The sequence below is a fragment of the Diplotaxodon limnothrissa genome, linkage group LG11 (assembly GCF_057381915.1).
Source record: "Diplotaxodon limnothrissa isolate DT_005_m linkage group LG11, D_limnothrissa_male_GT1.1, whole genome shotgun sequence".
Taxonomy (NCBI): domain Eukaryota; kingdom Metazoa; phylum Chordata; class Actinopteri; order Cichliformes; family Cichlidae; genus Diplotaxodon; species Diplotaxodon limnothrissa.
The window spans coordinates 18,609,988-18,625,085 of NC_140606.1; the positions used below are offsets into that span (position 1 = coordinate 18,609,988).

General features: G+C 40.0%; 1 protein-coding gene across 1 annotated transcript in view; it reads right to left on the reverse strand.

Annotated features, from left to right (window-relative positions):
- The window catches only part of col14a1a (collagen, type XIV, alpha 1a), a 167,076-nt gene that overhangs the window by 21,398 nt on the left and 130,580 nt on the right, over positions 1-15,098 (reverse strand). The window contains exon 39 of the mRNA XM_085366286.1: positions 7,670-7,723. Within this exon, the coding sequence (XP_085222412.1) occupies positions 7,670-7,723 (54 nt within the window). The remainder of the gene's footprint in view (positions 1-7,669; positions 7,724-15,098) is intronic.

A 15,098-nucleotide genomic window follows, 5' to 3' on the forward strand; every position in this document is an offset into this window, starting at 1 on the left:
TACACTCAATAATTAGGTTGGTAAACACGGTATTCCTTGAGTGTATGATACAGTGCAGGCTGGTGATTGCGATATCCCACCAGGGCTCCAAAATTATGTTTTTCACTGTTGATTATATCTGTAATTTCCAGTTAGATTTTGTACCTCCCCGTGTCTGTTGTTTCAGATACCTCCAGCTCTGGTGCATTTCCTACCTTTGTGAATGTGCGCTCCACCCTAATGAACTGCACCTGTGTTTAATTGCTCCCCCTCAGTGTATTCAAGCAGTTTCCATCTTCCTCTGCCAGACAGCGTTAGAGCAATGTGTCAAGTGTCCAGTAATCCCTTTATTGTGTCAATCGGCCTGTGTGTGTCTGGCTTTGTTTCTGACACTCATTCTCATTTTGTTAGCTGTGTTGGACCAGTCGCTCGCAGACTAAACCCCTCAAGTAAAAGCTGCCCTTTTGAACTTACACCTAGCATCTGTAGGTAGTGGTAGAGGAAAAAAGCTGTAGATGGAAATTATTCAATATATTGCTTCAGCTATAATCCTGAACTGTTTCATAATCTGTTTTTAGTGCAAATACGCTTAGTTAAGAAGCTTCAGAAAACTTTATATACAGTATTATGTTATGTTATTTTAGAAACCTGTCAAAAACCTTTTAAAACAAAAAAATTCCTGAATTCATGTTGTTATAGCCACATTTGAGCTGGCATACTGGAGTTCTCTGAGAAGTCAGAAATTAATCAAGCATAATATTCAGCTGCAAGTAAAGATTTTCATTTGAAATCTTAATAAAAATAATAATAATGTGCGTTATTATTTAATCTATCTGCCGTTTTGTAAAGCAGTCAATTTGAATATTCATGGATGACAACAATAATTATATTATAGCATTAAAATTATTATTTTGATTAATGAGCTTGCACATACTGATCATTACAGAAACAGAAAAAACATTCTAGTAATTAATAATGCTGTTAATTTAGGGCAACTATGACATCAGTTAGTTGAATACTGTACTTTACTAATTAGCAGGTTGAGGTGATGATGTAAAGACATTTTGAGTAAACATACGTTGGAAGCACAGCTGCTTTAGTTTCAGTGTTACTTTCTTTGCGTTGCTCTTGCTCGCTAGCTAGCTTACTCTTATGATTTATGTTAACAGCAATTTTTCAGTTTTTTCTTTTACTATGAGCCAAAATGTCAGCTGTGAAAAACCAAGCGTATTCTGACTCAGTGTTTTGGATTGTAAATCTTTCCATTACAGTCAGAGTGTTGTTGGATGCAGTCTGTAGCGTAGCGTTTGAACACACAAGCCAACTCTCGATCCACATTTGTAGCAGCTCTGCAGAGCCTTTAACGTTTAAAAATATTACAATATGGTGCACACTCTAATATAAATGATGTACATTAGTCTGTCAAGCGGTATCAAACTGAGCATTAATATTTTAAAAGTATTAAAGAACTGAGTCCAGAAAAAAAAAAGAAATAGGAAAAAAAAGAACAAATCCCTGTCAGCATTAAGTTCACTGGCTTAAGTGTACTAAGACAGCTGAGAAGTGCTGCTACTGATCCTGCAACAGTTTCCTGGACTCTTTTACTAAATGCCCGCATCATTATACTGTATTTGCTGCACAGTCTGACAGATACACCTGCTGTGTTTCTCAAATCACGTTCTTTCTTACACACAAGTTAAGCGCTTAAGAGCCTTCACACAATCCAGTACTGCTACGTGAGGTGCTCTACAAGTATCTGTATGGTGCACTCATAGTGAACAAATATCACAAGAGTGACTACGCAGTGGAAAGAGGGAAAGGGAACGGGCACATCATCAGCTGATGATGCAGATGCTAGGTGCTTTTACACTGTTTAGGTGCTTACAGTACTGTGCAAAAGTCTTGAGCTACCCCTTTCTAATTTCTTTAGTTGAATCTACAAAAAACAAACAAGATGACACAGTTCAGTGGCCATAAAATATGCACCAATTTTGCACCAAAGAGATAATTCCCATAGACCTATTACCTAAAAACTGACATATAATCAGGATGGTGTGCAATGTGTCCTAAAAAACAAAAATTGAGGGAACTGGAGACGTGGTGGACAGAAGAACTGGCAAGCCTAAAAAACTATCTACAGCAGATGAACAGTATCTCGAAGTCCTTAAAAAATAAAAAATAAAAAAAAAATCTGAGGATGCATCTGGCCTTCAATTCATCCATCTACTGTTCATCAAATCCTCATCAAAATGGTCTCGATGGAAGGATGGCTGTCAAGAAGGAGAGAGGAAACAGGAAAAGGCTAAGGTATGCCAAATTACACAAGTATTGGACTGAAAATCGGTGGAAACAGGTTTTATGGACCGATGAATCTAAATTTACAATTTTTGTCTCAAGTAGTCATCATTACAGTGGGGAAAATGAACAGGCTTCATGGCTTTATGGTAGTTTCACTGTTTAATGGACAGAATATCAAACAATAATCCAGAAAAAGCACAATAAAATTATAAACTGATTTGCATATCAGTTAATAAAATAAGTATTTGATACCAAAGTAGAAACCTTTGTTGGCAAACACAGTGGTAAGACATTTCTTTTAGTTGGTTACCAGGTTTACACAGATCTCAGGAAGGATTTTGGCCTACTACTCCTCACAGAAACCCTCAAAGTCCTTTAGGTTTCTTGGCTGCTGCTTGGCAACTCAAAGCTTCAGCTCCCTCCACAGATTTTGTTTAATAGGATGGAGGTCTGGGGACTGGCTAGGCCAGTTGTTGCCTTGGTGGTATGTTTTGAGTTACTGTTATGGTGTAAGACCAATCCATGACTCATCTTCACTGTTCTAGCAAACAGAAAGAGGTTCCCATCGAAGATTTTTACAGTACATGGCCCCGTCCTTTAGCCCTTCAGTGCTGTGAGGTGGTCCTGTTCCCTTAACAGAAAAACAGCTTCAAAGCATAATGTTTCCACAATCGCTTCTACAATTGTTTCCATGACAGCTCTTTGGTCTTGTCCATTCCACACGTGTGCTTTGCAGGGAGTGCAGAATTATTAGGCAAATGAGTATTTTGTCCACATCATCCTCTTCATGCATGTTGTCTTACTCCAAGCTGTATAGGCTCGAAAGCCTACTACCAATTAAGCATATTAGGTGATGTGCATCTCTGTAATGAGAAGGGGTGTGGTCTAATGACATCAACACCCTATATCAGGTGTGCATAATTATTAGGCAACGTCCTTTCCTTTGGCAAAATGGGTCAAAAGAAGGACTTGACAGGCTCAGAAAAGTCAAAAATAGTGAGATATCTTGCAGAGGGATGCAGCAGTCTCAAAATTGCAAAGCTTCTGAAGCGTGATCATCGAACAATCAAGCGTTTCATTCAAAATAGTCAACAGGGTCGCAAGAAGCGTGTGGAAAAACCAAGGCGCCAAATAACTGCCCATGAACTGAGAAAAGTCAAGCGTGCAGCTGCCAAGATGCCACTTGCCACCAGTTTGGCCATATTTCAGAGCTGCAACATCACTGGAGTGCCCAAAAGCACAAGGTGTGCAATACTCAGAGACATGGCCAAGGTAAGAAAGGCTGAAAGACGACCACCACTGAACAAGACACACAAGCGGAAACGTCAAGACTGGGCCTAGAAATATCTCAAGACTGGTTTTTCTAAGGTTTTATGGACTGATGAAATGAGAGTGAGTCTTGATGGGCCAGATGGATGGGCCCGTGGCTGGATTGGTAAAGGGCAGATAGCTCCAGTCCGACTCAGACGCCAGCAAGGTGGAGGTGGAGTACTGGTTTGGGCTGGTATCATCAAAGATGAGCTTGTGGGGCCTTTTCGGGTTGAGGATGGAGTCAAGCTGAACTCCCAGTCCTACTGCCAGTTTCTGGAAGACACCTTCTTCAAGCAGTGGTACAGGAAGAAGTCTGCATCCTTCAAGAAAAACATGATTTTCATGCAGGACAATGCTCCATCACACGCGTCCAAGTACTCCACAGCGTGGCTGGCAAGAAAGGGTATAAAAGAAGAAAAACTAATGACATGGCCTCCTTGTTCACCTGATCTGAACCCCATTGAGAACCTGTGGTCCATCATCAAATGTGAGATTTACAAGGAGGGAAAACAGTACACCTCTCTGAACAGTGTCTGGGAGGCTGTGGTTGCTGCTGCACGCAATGTTGATGGTGAACAGATCAAAACACTGACAGAATCCATGGATGGCAGGCTTTTGAGTGTCCTTGCAAAGAAAGGTGGCTATATTGGTCGCTGATTTGTTTTTGTTTTGTTTTTGAATGTCAGAGATGTATATTTGTGAATGTGAAGATGTTATATTGGTTTCACTGGTAAAAATAAATAATTGAAATGGGTATATATTTGTTTTTTGTTAAGTTGCCTAATAATTCTGCACAGTAATAGTCACCTGCACACACAGATATCCCCCTAAAATAGCTAAAACTAAAAACAAACTAAAAACTACTTCCAAAAACATTCAGCTTTGATATTAATGAGTTTTTTGGGTTCATTGAGAACATGGTTGTTGTTCAATAATAAAATTATTCCTCAAAAATACAACTTGCCTAATAATTCTGCACTCCCTGTACATCATCTGGAAACCTCTATAAAAATTCATGTTAACACTGGTAGGCATTGCTGAAACAAAAAGATGTGAACAAAAGACATAATTGTCTTAAAATGGATTTGATGAAATGTGGGGAAAAGCATAACTAGCAGTCAGGTTCTGCAAATCAAGCACTTGGATGTCTGATCATCAGTAAGTGTGTGCAGAAAAAAAATCCAAGAGCTTCATTTCAGACTCTACAGGCCTTAGTTAGCATGTTAAATGTTAAAATTCACGATAATAATAAACTGTATTTGTTTGTGCTTTTCAAACCACTCAGGGTCACCTTTCAGTACAAAATTAACAAGAACATTATTAAAAGAGATTTCAAATCCAGGAAGAATAAGATTGTAAAACATATAAAACAAGATGCTTGTGAGTGATACTCTGATGGAAAAAGATGGGATTTGAACTGTGTCAGAGATTGTAGTGGACAAAGGTGAAGTGGTAATAAGTTCCAAAGATGAGGTGCAGCTCAGGTAAAGCTTGTCAAGCTTGTTAGACTTATACAAACTCTTTTTTTGCCTTAAATACTGTATATCCATGTACATTTGCACATTTCAATACATTTCACATTTTCCTAGCAAAAAATAAAGAATGAGGGACGGCTCAAGATTTTTTCCACAGTATTTATTGTATTCATGCGAAAGTGTAGCAAAAACATAAGGCCAAAGGCACAAATGCTTGCAGATCTTAATAAATGTTTTTGGTGAAAGTGGCATTTCTAGTAGTACACAGTGTGATGTTGCTTTGAGACAACATTACAAATCTTAAAAGTCATGTGTAGGGATGGGTACCGGTGTCCGGTGACATAAACGGTAGTAACCAGACCGAAAAGCAGCGCACATTTCGGTGCTTTATTTCGGTGCTTTTTTTTCCTGAGCTGTGATACACTTTAGATTCTAGCCAATCATTTTACGTTTCCGAGGATAGTAGGCGGGGCCAGGTACGTACGTTCTGTTAGAGCAGAGCTACAGATTAAAAATGCCCAAGGCGAAGCGGTCAAAAGTCTGGCTGTACTTCACAGCAAAATATGCAAACTCAGCAGCCTGCAACAAGTGCTTTAAGGTGATATTGTGATACTGTCAAAGGAGGTAACACCAAGAATCCGATTAAACAGCTGGCGACGCATAGCGTTTTTTTTAAAAGCCGAGAAATGCGCCGTATTTGATAGCTTGCTGCGAGACCTCACACCGTGCACGTCGGGTGGGTTGCCAGTTATCGGACCCGGAGCAACATCCCCCAACAACCCGAAGAGTAGAGTCCTGGCCCCTAGCCCTGCCAGTGTAGCAGAAATGATGAGGATGATGATGCAGCAGCCGTTCTTCTCTGCGTGAGTAGCTTAATGTTGTTCATGTGTAATTTACGTTGAGTAGGCTAACCACGTTATTACATTAATGCAGGTAAGGTGAACTAGCAAACATCATCATAGCTACATGCGGCTGTCTTCTTGTTTGATGGCAGATACTCCCTTCACCCTGGCCAAAAAGGCTAAAATGACCAAAGAAAAAGTGGGAAACAGTTAAACATGAGAGGTTTTTGGACAAAGTTTGTGTTTTTTCCATTGTTTAAGCACTGCTTCCAGCCAAGAGTGATACCATATATGCCACATAGCTGCAGAAAAGGCTAACATTGTTATCTTTTTACAAAAAAAAACAGCTGAACATGAGAGGTTTTTGGACAAAGTTTGTGTTCTCCATTCTTTAAGCACCGGTTCGAGCACCGTTTAAGCACCGGCACCGTTTCAAAAGTACCGATTTGGCACTGGTATCGGATAAAACCTAAACGATACCCATCCCTAGTCATGTGCTACATAAGTAAGTACTGAGTGTAACACAACTTTAAGTCAGCATGAGTTGTACAATTTGTGGAAACTTCACTGTGAATTCAGTTTGACTCTGTAGAAAATTTCTGATAATCAAATCTGAACTTTCTCAATACTGTATTTAAATTCAGGTGGCAAAAAGATCAAGTAAAAAAAGTTTAAGTTTACAAAGATGTCACTGACTGATTTAATTAAACCAAATTATAATATAAGTTGGTTGTTTTCCTTCTAAAAGTTCATGAACTCCAAACCTCTCTGGCACTGTGAGAAGAAACTCTGGCCAACATGCAAGCATCCTCAAGGAAACCACATGACAAGCCTGAAAACTATGCAAGACGTCTTCTGACAACTACCACTGAGGGGATGAGTGCTTGGGCATGTGTGGGCCAAAAAAGAGACAGCAGATGGATGAAGTGCAAGACTTTCACCTCTCCAGGAGCCAGACACGGACAACAGGCTTCCATGACTATGTTACATATTTGGAATAAACCTCCTTTTTTCTGCTTGCTGATACATTACCCTCTGGCTATGTTTCTGTTTTGGTATTTACAGTGCAGTTGAGCATTGTAAGGCCTGATCCCGCTGTCAGCATCAACTACAGACCAGCTGGTATCACAGAGCCCTAAAAGTGCTGGATCTCATATACTGTGAATGCTGTACATGAAACCAGGGTGATGTAGCTCTGAACAACTGGGGGAAGACATGCATGGTTTTATGAAGACACATAAAACTAAACAGAGAAATGCAGCTGGACATTAAGGCGCTGTGCAAAGCTGGAAATGGACCATAAAAAACGTTCTCAATAAACACGCCTCTGTTTTCACTTTCTTTTGTATGGTATTATTTATCTAACTCATTTAACTGAATGCAAACTTTGATTTTCATATTAAAGAAACTACAAAGAAATGCCATGAATATTAATGAATCTATGTATATTTCCTCAAAACTTATTTAGTGTATTAGAGCATATTTTCGTGATGACAGCGGAGTGATTATGCAGCTGTTTTACTGTTTTATCTTTGCAGATCTCATCCATTGTGCCTTTTTTATTTAGATGTTCACTTTCAGAATTGTATTTTACACCCCATTAAATTAAAACGTCCACCCCTATGTACCTATGTACTGTATTTCAGACTGTAGTTAACCAAATGCATGCAATAGACAGTACACTACACTCTACATTTCCAACAACCAACAAATCAGGCAGCGTAACACAAACCAGCAAAGCTGAACATCATGTCAGTATCTTACCCTTGATCCTGGGGGACCATCTCTACCAGGTGAGCCAGGACCTCCGGGAACTCCCTGAGAAAAACACAAACACAGGGGTTTGAATTACTGTGGCAATACAGACTGACTGAGGATTTATGCTTCAGTGAGAAAACTACGCCATAGCTACGTAGCAACCACTAACAAATCTGAAACCCTACGGTCCAAACTGATGCTAACCTGCCTAAAACCTTAACCACACGGCATGTCGCGCAGCTTTTCAGCACTGTCAATGTCCAGCTACTTTTTTACACCAGGTTTTGAATTTACCAGTGACAACTTATTTCAATATAAGAAATAATAACAGCATTAATGTAAGAACTCACGAATGTCGGCATAATCATGGAGTGATTTTGTTAAAACTGTGGGAATGGATGTGAAGGAACGGACAAATAAATGGAAGAACTTGAGGAACACAGATGTCTGTCCCTGAAAAAAACTAATCACAACAAAGAGCAAGGGCCCAGGAGGGAAAGATGTTCCAGCTTTTTATTTGTTTCTATCAGCTGGTGTTAGGATTAAAATTATTTAAGCTGTTTTTTATATGCACATTGTGATGGGATCATTAAAGAGTTGGAGCTCCATGTTTTGAAGGTCGGAAGCTTCATTCAGTGCTATGACTGAATTGAAATATTGTGATTGACGTAGAGTCCAGAGGGTTTTTTCGCAGCATGCTTACACATCATAACTAGCTAACACTCAGGATGATATTTACTGGGCCAAGGGAGTCTGAACAGAATATCCCGAACTTAGATAATAAATAGAATCAGTAAGAGATTTATAATCAAGGCTACGCAGGGAGGTGTTTTCTTTTTCTGTTTCTGTTATTCCAGGAAGGAGCAGATACGAGGTCGGAGAGAAGACTCGTAGGGAAACAGCCGGACCACCACATCGCTTCCGGAAGAATACTTGTTTTTGTTGGGGTATAAAACTGCACGGCTCCATCCGGGGTCATACTTTCTGTGAAGACAGATGGCTGATTTCACAGAGAGGTCCAGTGCTGTAACTTGTAATTTCAACTGCTGAAGCATATTAAATCTTTTTAAACAACAGACATTCTCCAGTACTTCCTGGAGACTGAACACGACACTTGCTCCATGCATAAATCAGACATGACATGACCGAACGGTAATTAACACATAATGCACAACGCAGATTCATAAATGCCAGTGACATCATCGGCAGCTTGTGTAGGTTGCATCATTGTCCATCAGCAGGAATCTCATCATAATTAGGAAAATGTATTTGTAGTATTTCCATGCAGTCATCTTGGTTGTTGCTGACCTGATATGAGCAGGAAACCAAAGGACTTAAATCAGCCTTCAAAATCAGATTTTCTTTAAAATTGTGAATTCATTTAATTTCTTTCTTCTTCTTCTTTTTGCACCATCGCAGCCCAGTGAATTTTTAAAAAGTGTTTTAGCTGCCGAATCACGTACAGTATATCAAGGAAAGTCTTTATCCATAAATGTCTCATAATAATTAAAATACGCACAGACGTGCTACTAAAGGTCAGAACAGCTGAGGATTTGCTATCTTGCTCAACAATGCTTTGACGGCAGTGGACATAAATCTGATTTATAAAAAGGACCAGCTTTTAACCCTCTGGGCACAGACAGTCTTCATATCAGCAGTCGACCCCGCCGCTCCATCTCCTGCCCCATTTCCCCTTCATCCGCCTCTCCGCAGGTCAATGCACACACAGCCAATTCCAAAATGCAGCCACGGACTGCGTGCTGAGGTGATTTATCTCCGCACTTCAGTATTAGTGGAGGGCTCATAAAACAGGACAGTTAACACTGTTAAAGGTTCTACAAATTACAGGACGGGGTCGCGGAGGACAGGCCTCATATGATTAACGATGTGCCGCTGTTCAGATGTTGCCTGATGTGCACTCTCCCATGACATCTGCAATAATACCTCCCCTGCAACTTTCACTCAGATATCGACAAACTTCAAGAAACACGTGGAGCGGAGAGGCAAACCTCCACGTCTGCACAAAACACAAAGACTGATGAAACCATTGTTGACATTAAAGACGAAGTTAGTAAAGCGAACTGCAAAAGAAAAATAATTATAGCAAAAAAAATGTTATGAAAGTATCGTGGCTCTATGTAAAATGTAAATAAAAATAATAATTCAATAATTTAAACACTACATCCACAAACACTACATATTAAATGTTAAATAAAAAGTGCGCTGCATCACCTTTTCTTTCAAAAAAGCGATAAGACTAATTTCTCATTTATTTCTCGCTTTATAGTAAAATGATTTCAGCTGCTCGACACTTCTGAGTTTCTTTTATGGTAAATATGCCAAAATATGTGCGTGACACGTCCAGTTTAGCAGCTGTACTGTTTTACTATCACGCCCCCTCTGTCATAAGCTGTACATGTGTCCTGCGATCTCCTGCTTTCACAAGCCAAACCTTTCCTCAAAACTATATTATCTGGGTGGCAGCACAAGTTTAGCCTTTACAAAAGATAACTATACACATGTCACATGCATTGATGTAACCCGCCATACGCCATCAGAGAAATTTGCAGTCTAGATGGTCCACATCCTCTTTAGCTCGGAGGATGAGACATTCTTTACTTCAAGGAAGAATTCAACATTTTTAAACTTGAAACCACAGGACAGTTTTCCACTTTACCTCAGTCTCTGAAATTAGCTCAGGCACAGTAACATTTCTAAATGTTATTTCAATACATTTTTTGCTCTGCATGATCGAGTTTCAGCTTGCATTTGTGGATAGTGATTAACTCTGTTCTCGGACAGGCTTTAGGATGTCCTCCTGACCACATGCAGTGATTTCCAGGACAGAACTGTGCTGTGTTTATAATACAACACTGTCTGAGGCCATGAAGATCACAGCTGTTTATTACTGGCTTTAATTTAATCTTTTAAAGATATCATATACTGTGCAAGATAAAATACTCAAACTGCAAATTTAGATTGCTCTGTTTTACTGATGGGGCACCGCCCTCCTCCGCCCTTATAATAATGCCACTATTTAACCCAATTAGCTCTGAGTTAATACACCATGTGGGTTTTTTTTTGTAGAGAACTAGAGAGTCTTTATTTTTATTATTATTTTGCTTTTGTCTTGACTTTCCTTTGAAGGAGTTCCCTGTATAACATTCAAATTGAGCATACGTGTTGAAAACACATAAAATGTCAGTTTCAACATTAAATAGGCTGTTTTTGTATTATTACATTTAATATAGAGTTTAATTAATTTGGATATAATGGTATTGCATACTTATTCATATTTTCCATTGTCCCATTTAGTTTTTTTGGTTTCTTTTTTTGGAGAGCAGTTGAAGAAATCTTTCAGTCAAGTCAAACTTGGAACAGTTTTCTGAACTTCTCTACCTGTACCGATTTTTTTAAAACCACTTTTAAGAAAAAAAGCTTCAAGTTTCAGTTATAGTCTAACTATAAAATATTCAGTGTTTGATCATAAAATATTAAAATATTCTTTTGTTTCTTGATAAATGCTGCATAATTCACAACACCCTGAGAATAAAATGAACAGGCAGGCCAAAGAAATTAATAATTGGAGTGTGCGAGTGATTCTGATTCAATACATTAGCCTCGGGATTTACACACACACGGAAATGCACAGCTGTAAATTTCCATGGTGTCCGGCAGATAAAGGACTGAGATGAGGGGGTCATGTGGGGCAACCGTATATATCCGCACAAGATCAAGAATGAGACCAATTTGAAATTATTGCCTATACCAAAACAACCCGCATCCCTCTCTCAGACAAAACCAAAATTATTAGTCGATAACAAAACCTCACATGCGCGCGATAAACAAAATGAAAGCGAGAGATGAGAGAGACGGCTACGTACACAAACACACAGTCGCCGCTCTTCAATGCAGCTGCATTTTTCATTGTCAAATTGAAACAGAGGTGGAGGGGATGCTGACGACAAGGTTACATTGTATTTACTGCAGGAAGAAACAGAGCGAGGGCGAGAGGGAGAGAGAGAGACTGAGGTAATTGATGCTTTAGAGTTGTGATACTCTCTGTGGTCCCTCGTATATTACAACAGGGCCCTGGAAGCTACATTATTCCCCCACTGAGCCACACACACACCCATTCATATTCCTTGCTGTGACAAAACACATTATTACTCAGTAACATAGTGCAGCACAGGGCAGCACTGCCAGCTTTTATTAATAGGGCTATGCAGGCACAGAGATCGCTAGATAGTGCCGCATCGAGGACTGCTGAAGCTCTCCGTGAGCTCGTTGGGAGACTAGTTGTTCTCGCCTCCTGAGAGTGGCTAACGTTTCGCTGCGCTTCTGAAAATGAAACTAATAGAAACAAACATTTTTTGGGGGGACAAATAGAAAACATTTTCAAATTCTTTCAGAAAATGAAAATTTGCAATTTGTTGGGCATTGAAATGCAGGTGAATTAAAATTGTCACAATCAGCAGGGCTGGCTGCGTGTAGAGTGAAACGTGGACCCAAATGCAGACGAAACAAAACGTGAAACGTGACTTGAATAACCAAAAATGAGCCGTTTATTGAGCTGGCAAAATAACTGCAAACAAAAGGCAAAAGGCAAGACATGAGCCTAATGACAGGACAGGGGAAGTGAAACTAAATACAGTGAACCAAGAACACTCAACTCCTTCAAAATAAAACCGGAAACACTGAAACTAGACATGACAACACAAGTTTAACAGGCCTAACACGTGATGAACAATATAAGAACCCAAATACAGAAACCAAGGAAACAATAAATAATGACTGCCTTTAACCTCAACTAAAAGCTAAATAGGAATGACACATGAACTAATCACAAATCTAAAATGAGACAAATACAAAATGTACTCAGAGCGCTGGGTCGGAGACAATCCAGCACTCCCATTCAATCAAGCTTTATTATAAGTGCAAAATTAAAAAGAGTTCTTATGTTAAATATCCTGTTGTGTGCAAAGATGTCGAGTGCCATTAGCTTGACTACCCAGGCTTTACTTGACCACTGAGAATTATTAATTATTTAATCATTCTTACAGTACCGAACAAAATCGGCTGATTCAACTGTCGAAGGAAACCATTAGAAAACGACCGTCCAAACATGGAGCCTGTGTGCTCTGCAGATCAATGTACGAGTGTGACACGATCAGGGGGAAGATGGGAACAGTGACTGTAACAAATTGTGCTCAGCGATGTAAAAAAAATAAATAAAATATAAGACTGCTCCTTTCTTTTTGCTCTGTGCTGAAGCCATCTCTCAAAATCAAAACCTTGGCACTGTCAGCTCGAGTGCAGCTGTTGTAATGAATTTAAGTTTAACTTTTATCAAATTATTCTCTGAAACGTTCTTATTCAATTCAATTCAATTTTATTTATATAGCGCCAAATCACAACAAAAGTCGCCTCAAGGCGCTTCATAGATGCTTATCCCCGTAAACGTCTGGAGATATGGTTTGCAAAGACACAAGACAGAAGGCCTCTAGATGTTAGTCCATGTGCTAATAAATGACACTCATATATTATATCAATACTCCATCTCAAATGCGTTGAAACACATTTTCTTTTCTTCAACCAAAGCTGATGCATCCAGATAAATACTACACGCCTGAAAGGGTTCTTGGCTACGGAGCCCCCCAGGGGACATGGGAGAAAAAAAAATTACGGAGGAAAAAAAAAAAAATTAGGGAGAAAAAAAAAATTAAGACGGACTTTTGCGAGATCTCGCAAAAGTATTGCGAGCGCTCGCAAAAGTATTGCGAGCGCTCGCAAAAGTTTTAGCCGCATTCTTCGGAGGCCGCCAGCTCGAAACCGACCGGGAGGTCGAGGCACGATGTGCCGGGAAAGCGGTGTTCCTCCCGGCTGTAGTAGGTCTCGACTTCCCGTTAGCTTCGAGCTAGTGGCCGCCAGCTCGAAGCCGACCGGGAGGTCGAGGCACGATGTGCCGGGAAAGCGGTGTTCCTCCCGGCTGTAGTAGGTCTCGACTTCCCGTTAGCTTCGAGCTAGTGGCCGCCAGCTCGAAGCCGACCGGGAGGTCGAGGCACGATGTGCCGGGAAAGCGGTGTTCCTCTCGGCTGTAGTAGGTCTCGACCTCCCGTTAGCTTCGAGCTAGTGGGCGTCAGATCTCCAAAAACGTCGGAGCACTTTTGCAAATATGTGATGTCTTGTAAACCGAGCAGGTATCTGACGTTTACACAACTACATTCACGCCTCAAAATATCTTAAAAGTGTATTTTGTGACCCAGAAAGAGTAATATTACAACTAAGTAGCTGCCGCCATTGTTGGAGTTTTGCGAGATCTCGCAATACTTTTGCGAGATCTCGCAAAAGTCCGTCTTAATTTTTTTTTTTCTCCCAAATTTTTTTTTTCCTCCCTAATTTTTTTTTTCCCTCCGTAATTTTTTTTTCTCCCATGTCCCCTGGGGGGCTCCGTACTTGGCCACTTCAAATGTCAATGGATTTTCTCAGTCTCCCAGTCAGAAGCCTGCAGGCGTTATCTGTGTTCTTGTTCCAGTTCATTTAAAAACTAACCATTTCTACAACAGGCGGGCCTGCACAGAGCGGCGAGGATAGTGCTGCGTCAGGAGCTGCTTTAGCTCAGTGCGAACAAGTGTGAGGAAGTGAGACAGAACTTTTACGCCTTCCGTTTTCTTCGCTTTCAAACAAAGTAAATTCAGCAAACCTTCGTTCACTGAAATGCATGCACATCACCAGGTATTATTTTATTTATCAGCTAAAAACAGAAAAACAAACTTGAAAAAATTAGAAAAACGGTCTGTCAAGAAGCACTTCTACAACAGTGAAAGTCTCTGCAGACTCCTACAGGTAAGTGATTCATTTAATATTTAACCAGTCTAGCTGCAAAACAGCAGAGATTCAGACTCCAGCTCAGCTTACACACCCATTACTCACCCTCACAGTTGTTTTCACTTAATTAGCCTGATTAGCTCTGTTTTCAGGAGTGGTGCGTGTATATTACCTTTGCTGGGGAAATAAATCTGTTTACATAGTCACATTCTTAAGACTTATTTCCCTTTGGAGGCTAAATACCAAAGTCTTTATACCATAGCATTAAATTTTATGGTGCAAACTTGATCCAAGGTTGTAGTAGGGTGAGGTTTTTTGGGGGGGGCAGTAAAAGTAATGTCCTCTGAAGTGATGGAGACATTGTATATTAGTGGTTTGGGCCTATGACCTTCCACAATGACCTAACCTGAATCTGATTAAATAGAGATTTATTATAATACAGATACATTAAAAGAAGCACAAAAGTGACATATTCTTCCTTGAAAAATAAGCGTCTCCTGGTACACAGCTACTGAAACAATGACTGTGTCTTTGCTGATGTCCAGGGCTCCCAGTAGAACACCATTAAATTAATTCAGTATTACTTTGGATTGGTTCAGTGCAGAAT